Source organism: Glossina fuscipes, unplaced genomic scaffold (genome assembly GCF_014805625.2).
Source record: "Glossina fuscipes isolate IAEA_lab_2018 unplaced genomic scaffold, Yale_Gfus_2 3, whole genome shotgun sequence".
In the NCBI taxonomy this organism is placed as follows: Eukaryota; Metazoa; Arthropoda; class Insecta; order Diptera; family Glossinidae; genus Glossina; species Glossina fuscipes.
In genome coordinates this window covers 6,447,973-6,467,615 of record NW_023998417.1, presented here as the reverse complement: position 1 = coordinate 6,467,615, position 19,643 = coordinate 6,447,973, and the positions used below count along the sequence as shown (strand labels likewise).

The following is a 19,643-nucleotide window of genomic DNA, read 5'->3' as shown; positions in this document are numbered from 1 at the left end:
TGCCTACTGGGCCATTCATACATATTTCATTTATTCCAATAAGGCTTTCTTTTTATGGGGATCAAACGTTATGCTCTTCTTTCAAATTAATTAAGGAGCTAATGCTGGGCATAAAGAAAGATTAGTATTACCAACGATTAATATTATTACAAAAATCTGGTTGAAAAGAAAAAGCATATATATAATCTAAGAGCCATTGATAATGGATTTTCGATACTTAATCCGTCACTGTCATAAATTAAAAGTGTAAGATGCAATTGGCGGTAAACAAAAATTAAAATCCAGCATATTAGAGAGAGCTAGCAAAAATATCAGAGCAATATGTAACATCGCTGAAAAATGCGTGAGTGAAGTCGATGAACTCAACCGAAACTCTGGGAAATTCTGGGAAAGTAGTCGCCGTTTAATAGATTGCTGTGCAAAAATAAATGCTTATAGAGAAATTTCTTTTACTTTCTAAATAATTTTTACACTAAATAGTTGTTTAAATTTTGCTAATAACGCTCACACCACTATTCAAAAATCTAATACTACTTATGTCTTTAAAGAATAGTAGAAATAAAACGAAAACAAAGAAGTTTTCCACACAAAAAACATTTAAGAGTAGATGGATGGTACGACAAACGAATTTGACAATGAATAACTTTTCTTTAGTTATTTTTTTGTTATCGTTAAGCCACTAGTACCACATAAACATCAAGTTTTTCGAATAACCACAAGCACTTTGAGATTAACTTTAACTATTTTCTTAAAACATTGTAAAAAACATTGACTTGACATAATTCAATTTGTGGACGAATAAAGAAATTTTTGCATGCAATGTTAACGATTTCAAATATTTTACTCGTCAAAGATAATTGAAGTGCGTACAATGCATTCTAAGTATATTAATTAAAAGCAAGTATTTCTTCGCATTCGAAGAGCTGGTGTCCTTTCCCCTTTCTCGGTGTTTCTCGGTGACTCATGTTTCGCATACACTTCATAACGCAAAGATAAATTTGCTTAAGCAACCGACTCGTTTCATTTCTTTTGAATATTAATCGGAGTATCTACTTATTGAATTTTTGCATATCAAGTGATGCAATGGCTTTACACACATAAATGATTTTAGCAAACTAACTTTCTGTCAAATCTAAATGATTTAAAAATGGTGTAGAAATAAATTTCTTTTGGGGGTATTTTTTTTTTTATTTTTTATTTTTCTCTGAAATAAATTAACCAATAAAATTGTGTGAACATGTATGTAAGGAAACCATTCCGAGTGGCATAATTCCATTTCTGAGGTCTCATGTTCCTGTCGGTTTTTTTATATTGAGTTTGCCTTACAGAGATATATTGAGTTAGGACGAAAGCAGCAGAGAAATTTTTGAATTCACTTAAGCCTTAAACTTGAAAACAATTTTTCTCATGCATTTCAGTATAGTCTTTGAGGATTTCAAGTAGCATTTTTAGTTAATTTTGAAAAATAGTTAATATTTCATAAAAATCTCACATTCCATGCAAATGAAAGCGAAAATTATATAAAACAAAATGCTCTCGTATGAAGATATTATAGATATATCCCAACGGGATTTGTTTTCGCGTCAGTCCATTTCAAATCGCCAACATTGGAAAAAAGCTAATTCAATTTTTTTTAGCCCCTTTGTAATAAAAAGAATAATAAATCGAAAGCTTTACAATCTCTACGCCTACGTTTGTATGTTTGATCAGCTTGAAATTGTCATATGCTGGTCCACAACTAAGTAAAACTATATTGAGTTACAAAATATGACAAACACTTTTGTCTATTCGATGCAAAATAGTGTTCCATCAATTTGAACATTATCCGCTCATAACTATGTTAATAATGATGAAAAACTAAAAATTTTCATGCATTGTTTTTTCACTCGTATGTCAATCATATTTAATTTTGCAGACACAGTTGCGCTGTGTTGTAGTATTTTCGCCCAAAAAAAAAAAGCACACAAAACCAAATGCAATAAATTAACTTTTGCTAACAAATATTTTCGTTTCACTTAAATACATATATACATATATGTATAAGTTGTTCGTTTGTTTATTTTGTACAAGTTTTTCATTGTGCGAACTTAGTTTATTTGAAAACGAATTTCATGTATTTTCACTTACGGTTTAAACAAAAAAAAAATAATAATAATTGAACAAATTTTAATGCAAACTACACACACACACATATACAAATAACCATTTTTTTTTTTCGGCTATAAAAAATGTTTTAAACTCAATTTAAAGTCGATTTAATTATATCGGCGCAGATTAAGATAATATATAATAAATCGATAAAATGAACTGCTTTTTAAAACATATATGAGAATCATTTATTATGAAAGTTACATGGGTTACTTTTACTTTTTCTTTATTTTAATTTTTTTTTTTTTTTCGTTTGAGTATAGAAATATCAGTAAACTGGAATAAATTTAATTGTTTTTACTTTCAAAATACATTTCTTCTATGTTAGAGTAAATCTTACATGCGTACATTCATACATATATTCATACATATGTACACGCATACGTACCTAGGCAGACATACGCACGCACGCACGGGAACAGTTATGGGAGGAGATACCGAAAGTTGAAGGAAAAGCGTCAGTTTCTTAAGCGACATATTCCGGAAAAAGTTGGGAGAAGACAACACCCTAATCGCCAACGTTATTCGGGGACAAGAAATGTACGGTTACAGATAGAGAGCATTAAGCATCGTTAAGACTCCAATCTGATGAATGGCGAAATTTGAACAAGTATATACACATATGCTTGTTTGCGCCGCGTATCGCCCGGTGTCAAAAAACGGCGCATTAAGCACCGCTGGCATGATGCCAATGATGTCTGCGATCTAAGGAAGTTGAGAGCAGAGTTACTGATGTAGGGCGAACAAAGGCAGACGATTACATCGGCTCGTGCCGGACTTGGAAACATGGTTGAATATACGGCACGTTGAAGTCGATTTCCAGATAACTCATAAATACATTCCATGTATTTCTTTGTTATTATTAAAAACGGAGAGATTGATGTAATACATTTCCATACTTCGTTGCTGACTACAAAATTTCACAAACGCATTCAACAACTACTTTAGGTCTACGATGCCTTAAATATGAAAAATTTTCTTTTTTTTCTATGTCTGCTCGTACTTCTACGGTTCTAGAGTTAAAAATCACACAAGTTCGATAAGACGTGGAAATTTAACATAGAGTTAGAGCTTGTGCTGCATCCGTAATGCTAACACAAGCTTGTGTGCGATATAAACTGCACAACAAATCCTCGCACAAAAAATTCGGATCATTCTTGTGTTCTTCAATTCTTACACTTCTGCTCCTTACTTGCACATAAAGGTTAATTAATGTAAAAATATCGGCACAAGAACATTTTACTAAATATTCAAGTGTTCGCATTGCGGCCATAAAGTTGCGCTCATGCTACGCGAGCATTTATCAGAAATCTGGATTGTTTGCAAAAGCGATTGAAATGCTCCCCCGTACTCTTGAAAAGTTCAAATGTCAAAGGTGAGTAAAGGAGGAGAAGAGGAGTCAAAGTAAATTAAGGCGCCATAAGTGGCGCGGAAACGGATCAGAAACGGCTTTCTGTTTATTATAAAAATTTTCTTTTCCAATTTTCGATTTTCAAAGAATGAAATAATTAGCCAATGAAAATGTTTTCTTTTAATTTTCAACGATAATTTTGATGATTTTTATACGCATTAAGTTTAAATTTAAAATTAAATTTTGAAATTAATTTTTCTAACAAATCAAATTGATTTCAAAAATAGTTTTTTTTTTTGTTTTTGTTAAAAATTTCATTTACTTTAGAAATTGTGAAACGTATGCACACACACATATGCTGTTATATGTAATGAAATTAATTTTCCGCATTCATATCACAAAAGTTCATGAATGCCATTGAATAATTTTTTTTTTAGCTAGAAAGCAAAAGGAACCGGAATAAAAAGTGCAAATGCATAGGCACGCATATGTAGCCAGATACAAACACAAGCACACATATACACAAATTCTGGCAAACAAAAAAAAAAAAAACATAAAGAAAAAACAAAAAAAAAAGAAAAGAAAACCGTATAAATTTTTACAAATTTATTATGACTAGATACATAAAAGAGATCAATTATTCATTTCATACGCTATTAATTCGTTAGAGACTTGACTAACAAAATTGCTGTTAATACGTTACACATTTCAATAATATATATACATGTTTAGAGAAAAACATCTTTCGCGCATATATAGAGTGTTGTTTGTGCATTACGTATAATGAGACGATAGTAAAACGGTGTGCAGTATATGCGCTTGTATATATAAATATATATATGCACTGGTACGTAAAATCATTCACGCAGAAATACTATGCACTGCATCTTATATGAAACTGATGCTATCAAGCTAACAAGCTTTAAAATTTTCGATTGCATTTTTTTTTAAACTTTTATAATTTTTCCAAAAATATTTAAATCTTTCTAAAAAATATTTAGATATTTAATATTTTTTTTTTTATACCACATGCACACACCAACAATAAAACGCTTTAATTTACATGGATATATATATATATATATATGTATATGTATAGATGTGTGCTTGCGTATATATATATATATCTATGCATGTAAATGAAGAAAATATTTTACATTTACTTTAACAGAGAATTGTTAGGAATTTTCTTTTTTTTTTGTTTCGACACTTTTTCCGTTTCCTTTCTATCGTTTAGAACCGTCCGCTTTAAAGAGTCGTTAAAGACTAACACATTTTTGCAGGCAACGCAATTATATATAAACGGATGGCGCTTTACAGGATACTCAGCTGTTTTCATTTTTTTCCTTTTTTTTTCTTTTTTTTTTGTTATTCTTTTCTTTCTTTTCGATGTTTTTCTTTTCTCATACAATTTCTTATTGTCGCTATAGAGGATGTAGTGTGCATGGTTGTTAATTTGAGAGAGGAAATTAAGAGAGATTTTGGGTTGAAAACCTCGATGCATGTTTTAGTGCAAAGCTTATTGAAAGCTGCAAAGTGTTATGAATTGGCAGAAAGAACATTTTCAATAGGGAAAGCTTTTGAAGAGAATTGGGTTTCCGTCACACACTCCTCGCATTGCAATGGGAATATATTTTTCTAATTTGCAATTCCGTTGCATTTAAATAGATTAAGCATATAACATATTTTATGAAAATGTTCGAGAGCACTTTCGGCGTATATTCGTACTTTAGTTGTATGAAACCCAAAAAGGTGCTCACCACTGTGCGTTTATATAGATGTAACATTTTCTTCAATTTCATTTTGAGTTACGAAAGTTAACCACTGTGGGTTGGACAAACTAAATATGCAAACATTAGACGGACGGACGGACAGACAAGCTTAGTTTAATTTATAGAATTATTCTGAATTGATTGGTATAATAAAAGGTCTGGAAGGACTTATCATAGCCCCTATGCATCCAGTAGTAATAGTATCACAAATGGTATAAGTAGACAATTGTAATACGTTGGCTGTCGATTCTCTCGTCATTGATGATTTCAAAAAACAAAGCTCAATTAAATATAAATTTTATTTAATTATAACTATCTAGAACAATCTAATTAATATTCATATTGTAAATATACATGTATGTGTCATATTTCAGGATAAATATCTCAGGCAATCTATGCTTTCGGTTGGATTCGACGTTTTTTTCTTGGTGCGACCAATATCGAAAATAAAATTGTGTGGTGAGTATAAAATATTACTTCTTCTGATTATTATTTTTATCTTGTTGCCAATCAGTCAGTGCCTCCTTCAATTCCTTTCTTAGTAAAAATTTGTATGAATGTATTCAGGTTATTTAAAATCTGGACTTTTCAAACTCAAAATAAGGCTACTTACAGAACCTGAAGCTTCATATCAAGACTAGAAAGAGAGCACAATGCAAAAAAAATGGATACGCCGGAGAAGTCCGAAACACATAATGAGTTAGGAGAACGAAAAAATTAGTCTTTGGTGTTAAATATTTGTAATATTGAATTTATTAGAGAATTTTTATAATTTCTTAGTATATATTATATGTAATTTGTTTTTGCTTACTACCTTTTGTCATATGCAGCTATAAACTTCGCAAAACACAATCAACGGTATATATCGGTAGATTAATTTCTATTGGCTACGTGAAGAAGTGTTGGGTAGATTAGATGTCTTTGATTTACTTTTTCCCTCCTTCCGCTTAGAGGAATCCATCATTTTCATCCATGAGTCACGTGTATGCTTATCCAAGATTATAAAATATAAAAATAGTATAAATCCTTGTAATGTCGCTGTCATACAGAAAAGATATGAAAATACAATTGTAAGATTCATATAAGCGAGTAGACCGAATATCCATGATAAGCCTAAAAGGAAAAATAACAATACCATAAGACGTATTTCCTTAACAAGACCGCTCTTTTGATGCATTTGCGTAGGCGTGGATAGACGTGCACGACATAAACTATAAAATATATATAAAATTACACCAATATTTATAGTAACTACTATAGATATGGGTAAAACTACACCAAAATTTAAACCATGACCGGTAGGATAGCAAATGCCACTATTTCTAATCCATTGTTCGTAGGTAGGTACATAAGATTCAGGTATAGTTAATGCTACATACAAAGTTGGTATCAATGGTAGACTCCAGGCAACTATAGCTGATTTGGTTATATAGTACTTAGGACGCACTATACCAAGCACAATAACGAAACGTTGATATTGTAGTATAGCAATGATAAGCATCCAAACAAATAATACGAGAATAATATATTGGAGAAAGGCTCCCATTATCACGCAATAAGTCGAGTTGGCCATAAGTTGTTCAATTACGCAATTCAGATTGATAGCTATAAATGTCAAGATGATTAACGTAAGTACAGCACATAAGTGAAGCAAGACTTTGTTCGAACTCAGAGAACGCCAATTTTTAATTAATAGGGCAGTGAACCATATGCAAAGTAATCCTATCAACGAAGCTGAGCATCCGATCATAGAAATTATATCCAAAGCTTTTATATGCCTTAAGGTAATCAGCACAACATTTTTAGTGTTCGGTCGTTCAAAGATACCACCCATCAAATATGAAAATGGTGTCAAATGATTACTATAACAAAGCACGTAATCTTGCAACGATTGACCATCGATGCTATCGACAACTCTGACGCCTCTCCTATCCCACGTAGTATAATTCCAGTAAGCGCAACCAAAATGAATATCAGAATATTTGTGTAAATTCCGTTTCGAAAATATTATCGGCAAATCTTCCACCAGTAGACCTAAATTTAAAAAAAAAAAAAGAAAATTTATTTTAAAGAACAGATGGTAATCCTGTAAATTTTGTATAGTTGCCTGTGTAATTGGTTATCGTGAAGGATAGGATGGCACCGTTCGGCTTGTGATCAACTATGGGACTTGTTTCAACAAAAAGTTTATCATTTTTATACACTTTGATCGCAACAATGCCATACTCATCATGAGACCATAACTCATTACACATTTTGTTCCACATTTTTTCAGGCACAAAACTGGCTAACAAAAGGTTTTGCTCCTGCAGTAAATCGCCAACTGACTGATTTAAGTAAAGATATCGATAGTAAAGATTTGAAAGTCCCTCGAAATGCATAGAGTGATAATGCGCCGAACGCGGTGTTATATGCGAACTGTATATAGCCAAACCCGAAATATTAGTGCATTTTGGATTGACAATAAATACACCGATGTTTTCAGTTATCTCAATTTGAACTTTTGGTTCATTCACACATCGTTGCTTAGCGATCAAGGCCGCTGTTTTATTCACATAATCTTCAAAGGCTTTTAGGCAAGTGTTGGTTGCATTCATTTCAGCCGATAGTGACAGAACTGCTGAATCACTTGACATAACAGTATTTGTCAGATCCATTATAGCTTTCATAAGACTTGGCTCAGGGTTGCTCTGAACAACAAATTGCAAAAATTTGCCTGTTAACTCTATATCGGCAGGTAATAGCACATGTTGTGGACTTTCCAAAATTGTAGTAAATTCGTTTACAAACCGTACACTGTCATTGGGGTATAATTGTTCACTTCCGATAAATTCACGCTGCCATCCACTAAGTTCATCAGTCACTAATTGCTGGTTTATTACACTGTAACTGCTTTCGTAGCAAGAAATTCTCGGCCAATGTTCTATTGATTCCCATTCGATTACATGCTTCGCAGGATTATATAAGCATCTTCTGGCTATAGGTAAACCATTTGCTTGCAAACAGGGTATCTGAAGCTCAATCAGTCCGGGATTATATGATGTTTTCCAATAATTTTCGTAAGGCTTCAACACATTGCCCTTCATGAAAAAATCATGCTCAAAAGGGTCACTTTTGCAATGATAGCTGATAAGATAGCAGTGTAGAACCGATTCATTTTTATTATATGGTGACCATTCCGCTTCGCCTGTATCTCTATTGTACGAGCAATGACGTTCTAAAGGTAAACCAGTAATATTTGAGCAAATGTCTCTTAGGATACTGGTAGTGCCAACTTTTGCTTTTTCCCATTTTATTACAATAGTGATGTTATCCTCAAGGCTACGAAAACTGACTTCATAGTGATCAACAGGGCACAATTTCTGACCGTTCACTTCTTGTCGTAAGTAAATTAACAGAAATATATGATAGACTTTCATATTGCTTTCCAACGAATGACTGATTGAACTTTTAGCAATGGCTTTCTCTAAGTAAATGAATTTTTTTATAGCTTTATAGGAATTTATTAAAACCGCGGACACCGCGGATCAAATAAAAATAGACAACTAATGGGATTCCATTCAACATTGGTCGATTGTTACGATATCTACACATAATAAAAAAAAAATAATAAATTTACCAAAGTTAAGCACAGGAATTGTTAAGGCTCGTTTTTAAGGTTATAAACTTCTTTATTCCCTTCACCCAAAAGATGAGTTTTATATTCATTTTGCGAAAAGATTTACAAGACCAAGAAGGAAGCTTTGGAGACTCCGCAAAGATCATATACATTTTTGTATTAATTTTAGTATATCCATTTGTCCGTCTGTCCGCGTGTTCGTCTGTCTAATGTCTGTTGTAAATTTTCTCTCGGCCGTAAAAATGAAATTATCGCCTTCACATTTGGCAGAATTGAGCTAAATCGTTCGAAGGACATGCCCACAGCACCATGTAAACCCTAATTATCTGGTTTTCAGAAGGTATAAAAAATTGGCTCATTACTTGTAAACTGTAGCAGAAAAATATACAAAAATTTTGAAGGCATACTCGCTATACCTGTACAAAAATGGAAAAAATTGACCACGCCTACCCAATATTATAGAGTATTAAAATTTAATATTACTAAAATACTTTTATTAGGCGAAGAAACAGGCTTCAACAACTCCATAAAGTACGTAAATTCTTGGCCACTTTCACATTCAGAATGCACTTAAGCATGTCCGTCCGTTCATCAATTTATTTGTCCGTCGGCGGTGTCCGTTGAAAAAATCGGGCGCCCGATACCTTATAGAGTAAGACAATTTAGTTCTCTTCCTTTTTTTAGAGCGACGGTGGTGATTATAAAAGACGCGATCACGACTGAATATAATTTTCTGACTTCATTTCAAATATTCAGAAGACTCACAAGCAATTTAGGCTCATGGTAGACATGAGATACGAACTCACGTATGGGAGGTTGTCTGATTTCCATCGAGATCTTTATATGGCACACAACATATGACGATTTTTTTTATGTTAATTTTATTAAAATTACACAAATACTATTCATATAAGTAAAAATAATAAGTAATAATAATAAAAAAAAAAAAAATTTCAGTCTCGACTCGCTATGTTATCGGTACTAATACCGAGCGCATTTGATATTGAGATAGTGGTCATTCGTTGAAGTTCTTTTTTATTCAATTCCCGCCTCCTGGCTGGACATAATAAATTCAGCCAAGCAATGCGGGTATTCTTTTCTAATATCACAAAATATATGAATAGAATGAAACCCTGCAGGCTTGCCGTCAGACAGAATAAAAAGGAAAATACAATGCCCGCCTGCATAAACGACAGTACCCCAAATATCCATGACAGTCCTAATAAGAAAAATAATAATATTGATAAACGTATTTGTTTGATCACTAAACCTCTTTCATTGGCTTGTGAGGTCAAGTTAAGTGTCCGACTTATACTATATAAGACATAAATAAATATTGTTAAATTGATCAAAATAATTAGGGAAATTGGTAAAAGTACGCCATAGTGTAGGCCAGAGCCAGAAGGATGACAAGCCCCGGCATGAATTGCCAATTCGAATGGTGATGGTATGTACGAGTGTGGATCTAAGAATACGACCAAAAGTGTCGATATTAGTGGAGTAAACCAAGCAATAATAGCTGATTTTGCTATATAGTTCTTTGGACGTGTTACTCCGATAACTATAACATACCGTTGAAATTGTAGAACGGCTATAATTAGCATCCATAAAAATAATACTAAGACGGTGTACTGTAAAAGTGCACCCAAAATAATGCATTTAATTATGTCTTCTCCTCTTATTAAGGCCTCAAACATATCGTCTGTGTTGACAAATAGAAAAAGTACCATTTGTAGGGTTAAAATTGAACAAAGATTGAGTAATATTTTATTCGATGCCTGCGAAATCCAATTTGGTATAACTAGAGCAGTTATCCAAACACCTATTAGACCTAAGAAAGACAAAATGCAGCCTACTAACGAGACAACATCCAATGCACGTTGCTGCATAACAGTAACTAATACGTCATTATTGTAATCACTTTGCCTAAACGTACCACCAATTAAATAAGTAAATTGCGTGAGATGATTCGTATAGCATAAAACTAATTCGGATTCATTTAGAAAGTTTGAAGTATTATTAGTATGCACACCATTACTTATCCACGTTTTATAATTCCAATAACCGCAACCGCAATTAGGATTTGAATTCTTCGCCGTACTCATATCCAAGTAATTGATTCTCAGAATAAAGGGTAACTCTTGCATAAGTTGACCTAAAATGAATAAAGGAAAAAAATTAATCTTCCATTCACTTTGATCGATGAAGATGTATATATGTATAATTGACCTTCATATGAGGGTAACGAGATTGAAAGAACTTCACCGGATGGTTTACGCAATCTCGTGGTGTCCGTTTCAACGAAGAGAGCATCATTGGAATATATCTTCAACACAATAGACGCCTTTTTCCCTGTCAATCTTAACTCGTCTTGAATAGGTTGCATTGTCTTCAAAGGTATGAAAGTAGCCAAATTCAACTGGGTATCTTTCAAGAGTTCAACGATTGATTCATTCATGTAAACAAAACGATAACGAATGCCACGATGTGAGTCATTTTTAGCGGCTATCGTGTAAGTAATTGAATTTGTTATTCTCGCTTCGATTGGATATAATGCAATGCCAGAAATGTTTGCGCATAATGGATTTATGAAAAACGTACTAATATTAAATGTGAAATAAATAAAAACGCCAAGGTGCGCTAAATTAACGATTTTAATATCGGCTGATGTGTTATTGGCGGGAATTTTGGAGGAGTTGAATTTTTCACATTCGTTTTGCTGTACAAAATTATCGCTTAACGCATCCATATAGTTTTCAAAGGTTGCCAAAATCGCGTTGGTGGCATTTAAATCGGCCGATATTCGTAAAATTTTCGCATCACTAGTCATCATATTGTTTACAATTTTCACGACATCAGTCGATAATTGCATGTTGCGTGTTTCAGTTGTCATAAGCTTAAGAATTTCACTTGTCGTAAAAACATCAGCCGGCAATCGTTGACTATCGGGTTGATCCAATAAATTTAGAATTTGGTTAGCCACAGCTTTTCTTTCGTCGATACTTTTATGCAAAAGACCGTTGGTTTGTATATCATTGTGCAAATCATTTAATTTTTTACTTATAATTTTTTGATTCGTTTCACTCAAACATTTATAGCCATCAAGATTACTCAGTGATTCCCAATGAGCTAATTGCTTTTCTTTATCATACAAACATTTACGAGTCAAAGGGACACCATTCGGTTTTAGGCAAACTTTTAATAGTCCAGACTTTTCACCCACCACACCTGGCTTCCATTTGTTGACAAAATCTATTAATTGGCCATCGGTTTGAACAAAATAATGCCGAAATTCTTCTTCCTTGCAATACATGCTCAACTCGCAACTGATTAACTCTTTCTCTAAAAATGGCTCCCAATTCGTTGATTGCGTTAAATGATTGTAAACGCAACGTCGTTTCGCTTGAAGTCCATTATCAACTGAACAAAATTGCTCTAAAATATCCCAATTATTTGCTTTGGTACGATGCCATGTTACAAAAATTGCATGTTTTTCATTTAATTTCGTTATGACATTGTAAAGATTTGTTTTTGTATCACAATACAATGTAGGCTTTTCTTGGATTAAACTATCTATAGATGTGTTCGGCATGTCTTGAAGATAATGGATATCTTTAAACTTTTGCGCGTACACAGCATTGAATCCAATCGCAAGGAAATAAATTTCCAACATTAATAAATACGTCGATCGATACATTTTTTCTCTAATGAATCTTATCTTGATTTTTTTCCGATTTCACATTCGAGCTAACAGCGTTTCGATCACTAACTGAAATGCGATTTGATTCACACTAAAGCTATTGCTCACACTTAGCTTCTAGTTCTCTTCACCTACGACGGTTGAGAGCAGTTGAGTTAATGAAAACGATCAATAGCAATAAAGAACTAATGAGAATTATTTTAATGAGAAAGATTACAAATTTTATCAATCAATTAATGTAAAACTCACTTAATGTAATGTAATGCAGAGACAAACGAGCGATATAAACACTCTATTATTTATAAGATTAGATTTACTAACGCTGTTCTTGTCTTGTGTTTGTAATATTAATATGCCATAATACGTGGAAAAGCATTTTAAATATATCAGATAGTAAATATTTTCTCAGTCAATATGACGCCTTGATAGGGTTCGGTTGAGGTGTGGGAAATATGATGTCTCATCATACATCATTCCTGGTAACTTTTCTCTTCTCACTTTTCACTTGCATCGCAGTCTTCAAAGTTGTTTGAATTAAGAAAACAAAAAACAAGGCAAGGTCTACGTTCTACCTATGAGCTTAGAGGAGTTGGAAAAATAGCCCTGGAGAGGTGAAACACAATTTATAGGAGAAATGAAACACAATTTGAAAAAGCTTAGAACAATTTTTTTGAACAAGTAACAAGTCTGTCCTTTAACCCAAATTTGACTCATTTCTAACGACAAGAATTTCTAATATTTCTACTAAAATCCAAGTCGATATATTCATTCACACATCACCCAGAAGGATAGACACAGTCACATCGATTCTATTTAAAGGCATATCTACTTTATAGGATCTCTGAAGCTTCCTTTTAAGTATTATAATAACTACACTCCCTTTCTGCAACGATGGGTTGAGCGTATATTTCATTTACTTTGTTTATGGCAGTTTTTTTTTGTTTTATAGAAATTAAATATTTCCAAAAAAAAACCACAGTCCATTGTATTGCAAGGAAACTTTAAATTTGACGAAGACGGGAAATCAGTCAAGTCTTAGGTCAAGTCTTTTATTCAATATCCAGAACATGGCGGTGGTATGTGCCCAATTCGGAAAGAGACGAAAAGTGTTTCAGTCAGAAGCAGTTATTAAACAATACCATGAAGGCAATGTTAAATAAGTTTATACTTTGTTAAGCATGCTGCAAAAGCCTAAAGTGACTCTAATTGTTCTAAAATTCTTTATTCATTTTTCTTTGTCAAAATTCTCATATTTCTTTTCTTATTACAACTGAGAACTTGATCGGACCCATATCGCCTTGTAAGCATTGTGTCTTTTTGCTTGGCTGCAACATTATGATTCGCAGACATCTCAGTTCTATTTGCCGCGAGGCTCAAGTAATTGGTCATATATATAATACATAACACTCTTCACTGCTGTATAACGCACACGCATCAGTGATACTTCTAATGAAAAATGTCATGGCGCCAACATGACAACATTTCAACACCAAATTCATCATTCAAACTGGAAAAAAATGAGGAAATCTTTGCAAAACTCGGGGATCGATTTAACTGATATTTGAACTCTTAAGCTTAAGTGAAGACCGATTTGATAAAACTAATCTAATTTAATAATCTAAATAGTACGTGTACCTTGTTCAAGGAGGCATATGTAACGCAGTAATATTCATCGGGAATTTCAAAAGCTAGAAGAAGAAAAAGCGTGCATTACATTACCGTGATCGCTTAATTGAAGATAGAAAAAAATTTGCCAATAATTAAGAGTGCTATGCAAATGCATCCTTACATAATAAATTTTTTCACAGACAAACAAAACCAACCAAACAAACAACTTATGGGTGTGGTAAAATTCGCTTCAAGTCGAATTTAACTACTCTTCCATTACTTACTTACTTACAAATGCCGTAATAATTATTAAATATGTAAAATAATTTTTGTATTATCAAAGTCAGCAACTCTCGAATATACGTTTGTCAAATTTGAGTGTTCTTTAGTAGATGACGCTGCAAAAATGTTTAAATTAATTCGCTCTAATGTAAACATTTCGAAACAAACGAGTAATAAAATGCTCGCGCTGAAAAAAAACAGAAGCTGTATTCGCTACATAGACAATAAGTAGGTTTTGCGGCTTAAAATATTTTTGAACGGGAATATTGGTAACGGAAAAAATGTCGTATTTGCTGAAGCGAAGGGAATTTCTGCGTTTCTACATGGATGCATTTATCACAGTATTTCGATAACTTTTTACATAAAGTATTAAAATCTAATTTCAGTTTTCCAATATTCTAAGACGAGCCGATGCGTGAACTGGCTTAAATGGCGTATTATCCTATCCGTAAGCGCAATTGTTTCAGAACCTTCATGACCATCCTATAATTGCTAGCATGCTACTAGCCATCTTCCGACCAGTATCCCACAAACGTTAAAAGTCATAAGTCTCTTTGGGTTTGTTGTTTTCCTAACTTTGCAATCTTGTTTTATGACATGAGAGTAATCTCTGAGTATTTTATTACACAGTCAAGAAAACTACAACAAGCAAATAAATTGTCTTTCCTTATAACCAGTAACTAGATGCAACGTCAGAATATGCCTCTAACTCCCTTATTCTGATTAGAATCACTGGTAGATCACTAACTATATATTGCTGCCAAACAAAGATAAAATCGATTTTGTTATCTTTTTGTGTTCTCTGACATTTAAGCATAAACGTGGAGTCTGCAAATAAATGACATATATGTACTCTACTTTTCAGCAGGTCACTAAGCATTCTTATCATGATAATAGAAGGGAAACTTTTAAAAATTGAAGTAAACTATCGAAGAAAAATGTATAGAAAATGGAAGAAAAAATAAGTGCAATATTTTCATGCAATATCGACGTTGAAAGAGTTTAATTGTCCCGTTTTGCTTTAGAATATGAAATCTAATATCAAGCAACAGGAACGATGACAAGCAGACACAAGAACTAATTTTACGACCGTTTTAACGATGACAATGCTGGAATGGAGCTGTAAATGTAATGATACTAGTATGAAGGAAATTATGTATATATATACATATATATATATACATATATGTATATGCACACAGAGCAATGTAAACAGCTTTACAAAGTTTTTTTAACATTTCTATATCTTACGGTCAGATTAGTTTTAAACATTAATCGACATGTGATTGAAAAGCTTCACTTAGTTTGTTAGCTTCATATTCAAATCATTTTAGACTTAAACCATATAATATTTATTGCGTATTTAAACCAAAAATTCGCAGACCCTAAACAAAGTCATACAGTAGGGGAGCTTTCATCTGGACATTTTATGAAATGTTAAGATAAATCTTTTTTAAATCAACACCAAACACAATGGAGCTGTAGACAAAGATACGAGAATTGTTCAATAATTATTTGCATTAGCCTGGCTTACCCCTTCAGCTTTCATAAACAGTTTAAATTTATTATTTTTGTTGTTGTTTTTTTCATATTTAATATATTTTCTTAAAAAGTTATTTCTTACGCGACATTTGTAAGAAGTTAACGGCATAGGCCGTTGATTGTCTGAACTATGAACTGTGACAATATTACTTATTAAATTATTGATGTATGGACAGCCGGTGATCGTTCTTAAGCTACGTTTATCGGGCTTTTGCATGTAATACATCGAAATACAAATTCAAATACAATTTTTACGAAAAGATTAGTCTTCAGAAATCAAGGAGTAATTTCAATTTACCTCGAATACATATTGCCTGCACGTTACAGCTGGTTTGATGGCTTTTAGCACCTCTGTGACAGGAATGTGCTTTTTTATTATAAATTTGTTTTTCTGCATTTGCAAAAGTAGGCATTACATCCGAAAAGCCAATAATACGCTTCCTCGACCATATGCGAGAATCTTCAACGAATCACTTTTATTGGTTTTACATGCTTTTGTTTTACTAAATTATTAAATTACTCAAAAATCGATATAGTCCAAAAATCCCAGGCATTCTTCATGGTCTTTACCCTAAATATTTGTACTAAGCCAATAATAGAAGAAAAGTTTACTTTATCTCTAAAGTTTCCTTCCCATTATTTAGATGACTATTAACGAAACCATTACAGAACTCTAACTCTCGCAATCGAATTTAATGAAAAAGAATTTAAGTATTTTCACTGACGGCTCTTAAAAGGATTATAAGCTTGGCTTCGGTGTAAGCTTTGTCAATAGTCCTTTACCTCTGTCTCTGCTTCAGTGTAGGCAGACCTTTTCAATAGTCCTATACTTCTGTCTCTACTTCCGCTTTATTTCTCTACATTTTCTGCTTCGCACATCGTGTTACCCAATGTTATTTATAATGCCACGAACCAATTTATAGTATGTACACACTTACTTCCTGCTATAAGGACTGCAAGAAGAAAGTCAGTAATAATGACTCTTACCCTTTTTGTGTGAGAAACGTAGTATCTTTAAAAAATTTGAATACCCTAGCCATGTTGATATTTCCGGCAATGACTAACGACAAATTAGTTGTAGTCTTTTACCTTCGTTACCTTCTTCACCAATAATTTTAATTGTTCTGATGTAAAATATTTCATTAAATACGTTATACACATATATATAAAAAGTGAACACTTATTATAGAATTAGCGATTACGTAATAAAATTTAATGATGTTTAACAGCATTGACATTTCTTTCACACCAGAATTACTCGTCAAGATTATGTTGACAAAAGTATTTCTCCTGCATGCTTCTTCTGCGCTGTAAGTGGTGATTCTCTTCTCCATCTAATGAATGCTTGTCCATTCTTTCATAATTTAAGATCTGACTCCTTCCATCTTTCTTTCAGATTAGCTTCATTATTATATCCATCTCTAATATACTGAACTTTTTAAAAAAATTTTCAACTTTTCAGTTTTATTTAAAAAGCAAAGCAATAATTAAAGATATAAATATATAATGTGCCATAACATATATCTACGCTTTGCCTACCTTTAGCTTATAACTTTGAATTGGTCAAAAATAAATTTACTAAACATTCATCACAAGTTCCTTACACAATTACAAGTGTGTGAAATCTTAGCTTGTGAATGTATTAACCAATTGGTATTTGAAGAATTTAACGATTTTTATAATTCATTCTCCATACATGATTCATGTGATTATGTGAAATCGTTGTTGCTCAACTGTTGCAAAATAGTTTAATTCATCTTAGGGCAAGTCTTCGATAATTATTATACCAACTATTGCATTATAGTTGTAAATATTTTATTATGTTATTAATATTTCTTTTTTTTCATTCATTGACAAAAGCTTTCTTTCATTTGATCATAAGTTAGAACAAAATAATGCCAAAATTCTTTCTCCTTGCATGCAGTATACACATAACTCCATAACTGATTAAATTTTTCCTCAATAATGAGTGTCAACTTTGTTGTAAAGTTGGGTTGGATGTGAGTGCCGATAAAACGTTCTTCAACCTTTGTACCATTTTCAAGCGAATAATCTGAGAATGCCAGAGTAGCAAAGCGATCTGCATTTGGGTGTACCCAAAAGTCCTCAGAGTAATTGTTCTTTCTATTCTGCAAACAGCATAAGAAGAAACTCCGCACTTCTTTTAAATTAAAGTTGTAGATGTGTGTGTTGTATTGTTTACGAACGTTTGTGGAAATATTATATTGCACGTAATTGTAAACCAAAAATACGTATTCAGTAATATATAGCTACCTTGCTTTGCCCTCCGATTTCGCTAACATTAATTCTTGTCGATGAATAATAGTTGAGTAATGAATTGTCTAGCGACGAAATTGCCTCTCATGTTTATTGCTTAAAGTTCTAATAAATGTACTTTTAAAAAATGGTTCTTCGTGCTCGGTAGATAAAAGAACCGATCAATGAGTTGCAGTCGTTTCACTAAGTGAAAGAAAGACAACGCAAAATTTTTATCAATGAATTAATGCAAAAATTACTCAATTAAAGGCAAAATCAAGCTATTATTGATAAAATTCCAAACACTTTAACGCGCTTGCTTCTCACTAATCTCTCTTAGCAGATGTAGTAAATAATTTTTCACATAAATGTTTTGCTCATCTAATAAACTTTTTCTTTAAGTCATTCCTTGAGTCATTCTCGCCCACGTCTATCTTTTTTTTTAAAAGTAGCGTGAATTGTGCGATTGATTAATTGATAGAAATATAATCCAAAGACTGTCAGAGATATACTGGAAAGGTGAACAAAAGTATATACCAATGTTACTATGGCTACTGTAAGCATAGATTCTGAGCGATCTGTCGCCAAATTTTCATTAAAAAAAATACGTATTATTTATGTATATTCATTAGATATTGATTTAGCTTAAGTAAATGCGATTTAAAGAGCTTTTAGAAGCATTTCTCCCCTATGTTGCGGTAAAGTTGAAATCAATTTTTATATGCACGTTTATCGGTAGATACAAGTCTATGCTGGTATAAGTGTGTTCTCTCGCTATGCGAAGACGCTGCAGATTATGATCAATCGGGTGAAATACTCCTACGATGCCATTTCTATATCCCATTGGAAAAAAATCCCCAAAACAATGCTATTCGCAGGCCTTTGTTTTTTCTTTACATTTGCAGCCAATATGTTGTATATATAGCGTTGCCCGTTAGCTTGCGCAATTTCAGTTAACGACCACCCAATATCATTTTGTAGCTTTTCTTCGCTGTTTTCCCGCGTGATCCCCTCCTTAGCTGTGCCAGTGCCAAGTGTTGTTCTTGGAAATCCGGAAGACCTTTTTCAGATTCTGTTACCTAATATTTTATTGTATACGTATACATATATATGTATATATGTATATATAAAAGCAACAAAACCAGCCGTATAGATCAGCGTTGTCAACCGTATAACACTTGCATGCAGTTAATTAGAACAGAAGAGAAGGAATACAATGCATTCCAGCAATATAAGGAAGAAGGCCCTATTTATAATGTTTTGGTAAAGACTTTATACTTCTTCCGTCTGAATAATTTACAGGCCTTTCAAATATGACATCGATATAAAAATCTAAGATAATTTTGAAGCGAATTTAATTTACGG

General features: G+C 32.7%; 2 protein-coding genes across 2 annotated transcripts; both read right to left on the bottom strand.

Moving 5' to 3' along the window:
* Nucleotides 1–6,151: 6,151 nt before the first annotated feature.
* LOC119634511 (adhesion G-protein coupled receptor G7-like) lies at nucleotides 6,152–8,690 on the bottom strand. Its single transcript, XM_038028732.1, has 2 exons — nucleotides 7,379–8,690; nucleotides 6,152–7,305 (listed from the first exon to the last, which is right to left on the bottom strand). The coding sequence occupies exons 1-2, from the start codon at nucleotides 8,688–8,690 to the stop codon at nucleotides 6,152–6,154; spliced, it is 2,466 nt and encodes an 821-aa protein (XP_037884660.1).
* Nucleotides 8,691–9,843: 1,153 nt separating this feature from the next.
* LOC119634510 lies at nucleotides 9,844–12,482 on the bottom strand. Its single transcript, XM_038028731.1, has 2 exons — nucleotides 11,120–12,482; nucleotides 9,844–11,045 (listed from the first exon to the last, which is right to left on the bottom strand). The coding sequence occupies exons 1-2, from the start codon at nucleotides 12,480–12,482 to the stop codon at nucleotides 9,844–9,846; spliced, it is 2,565 nt and encodes an 854-aa protein (XP_037884659.1).
* Between the last annotated feature and the right edge of the window lie 7,161 nt (nucleotides 12,483–19,643).

Bases quoted from the DNA above. Each gene is read 5' to 3' on its own strand.
- LOC119634511 (XM_038028732.1), bottom strand. From the start codon at position 8,690: ATGAAAGTCTATCATATATTTCTGTTAATTTACTTACGACAAGAAGTG. The intron at 7,306-7,378 runs GCAACTATACAA...TTTTAAATTTAG, and splicing joins CACGATAACCAATTACACAG to GTCTACTGGTGGAAGATTTG.
- LOC119634510 (XM_038028731.1), bottom strand. From the start codon at position 12,482: ATGCCGAACACATCTATAGATAGTTTAATCCAAGAAAAGCCTACATTG. The intron at 11,046-11,119 runs GTCAATTATACA...TATTCATTTTAG, and splicing joins CTCGTTACCCTCATATGAAG to GTCAACTTATGCAAGAGTTA.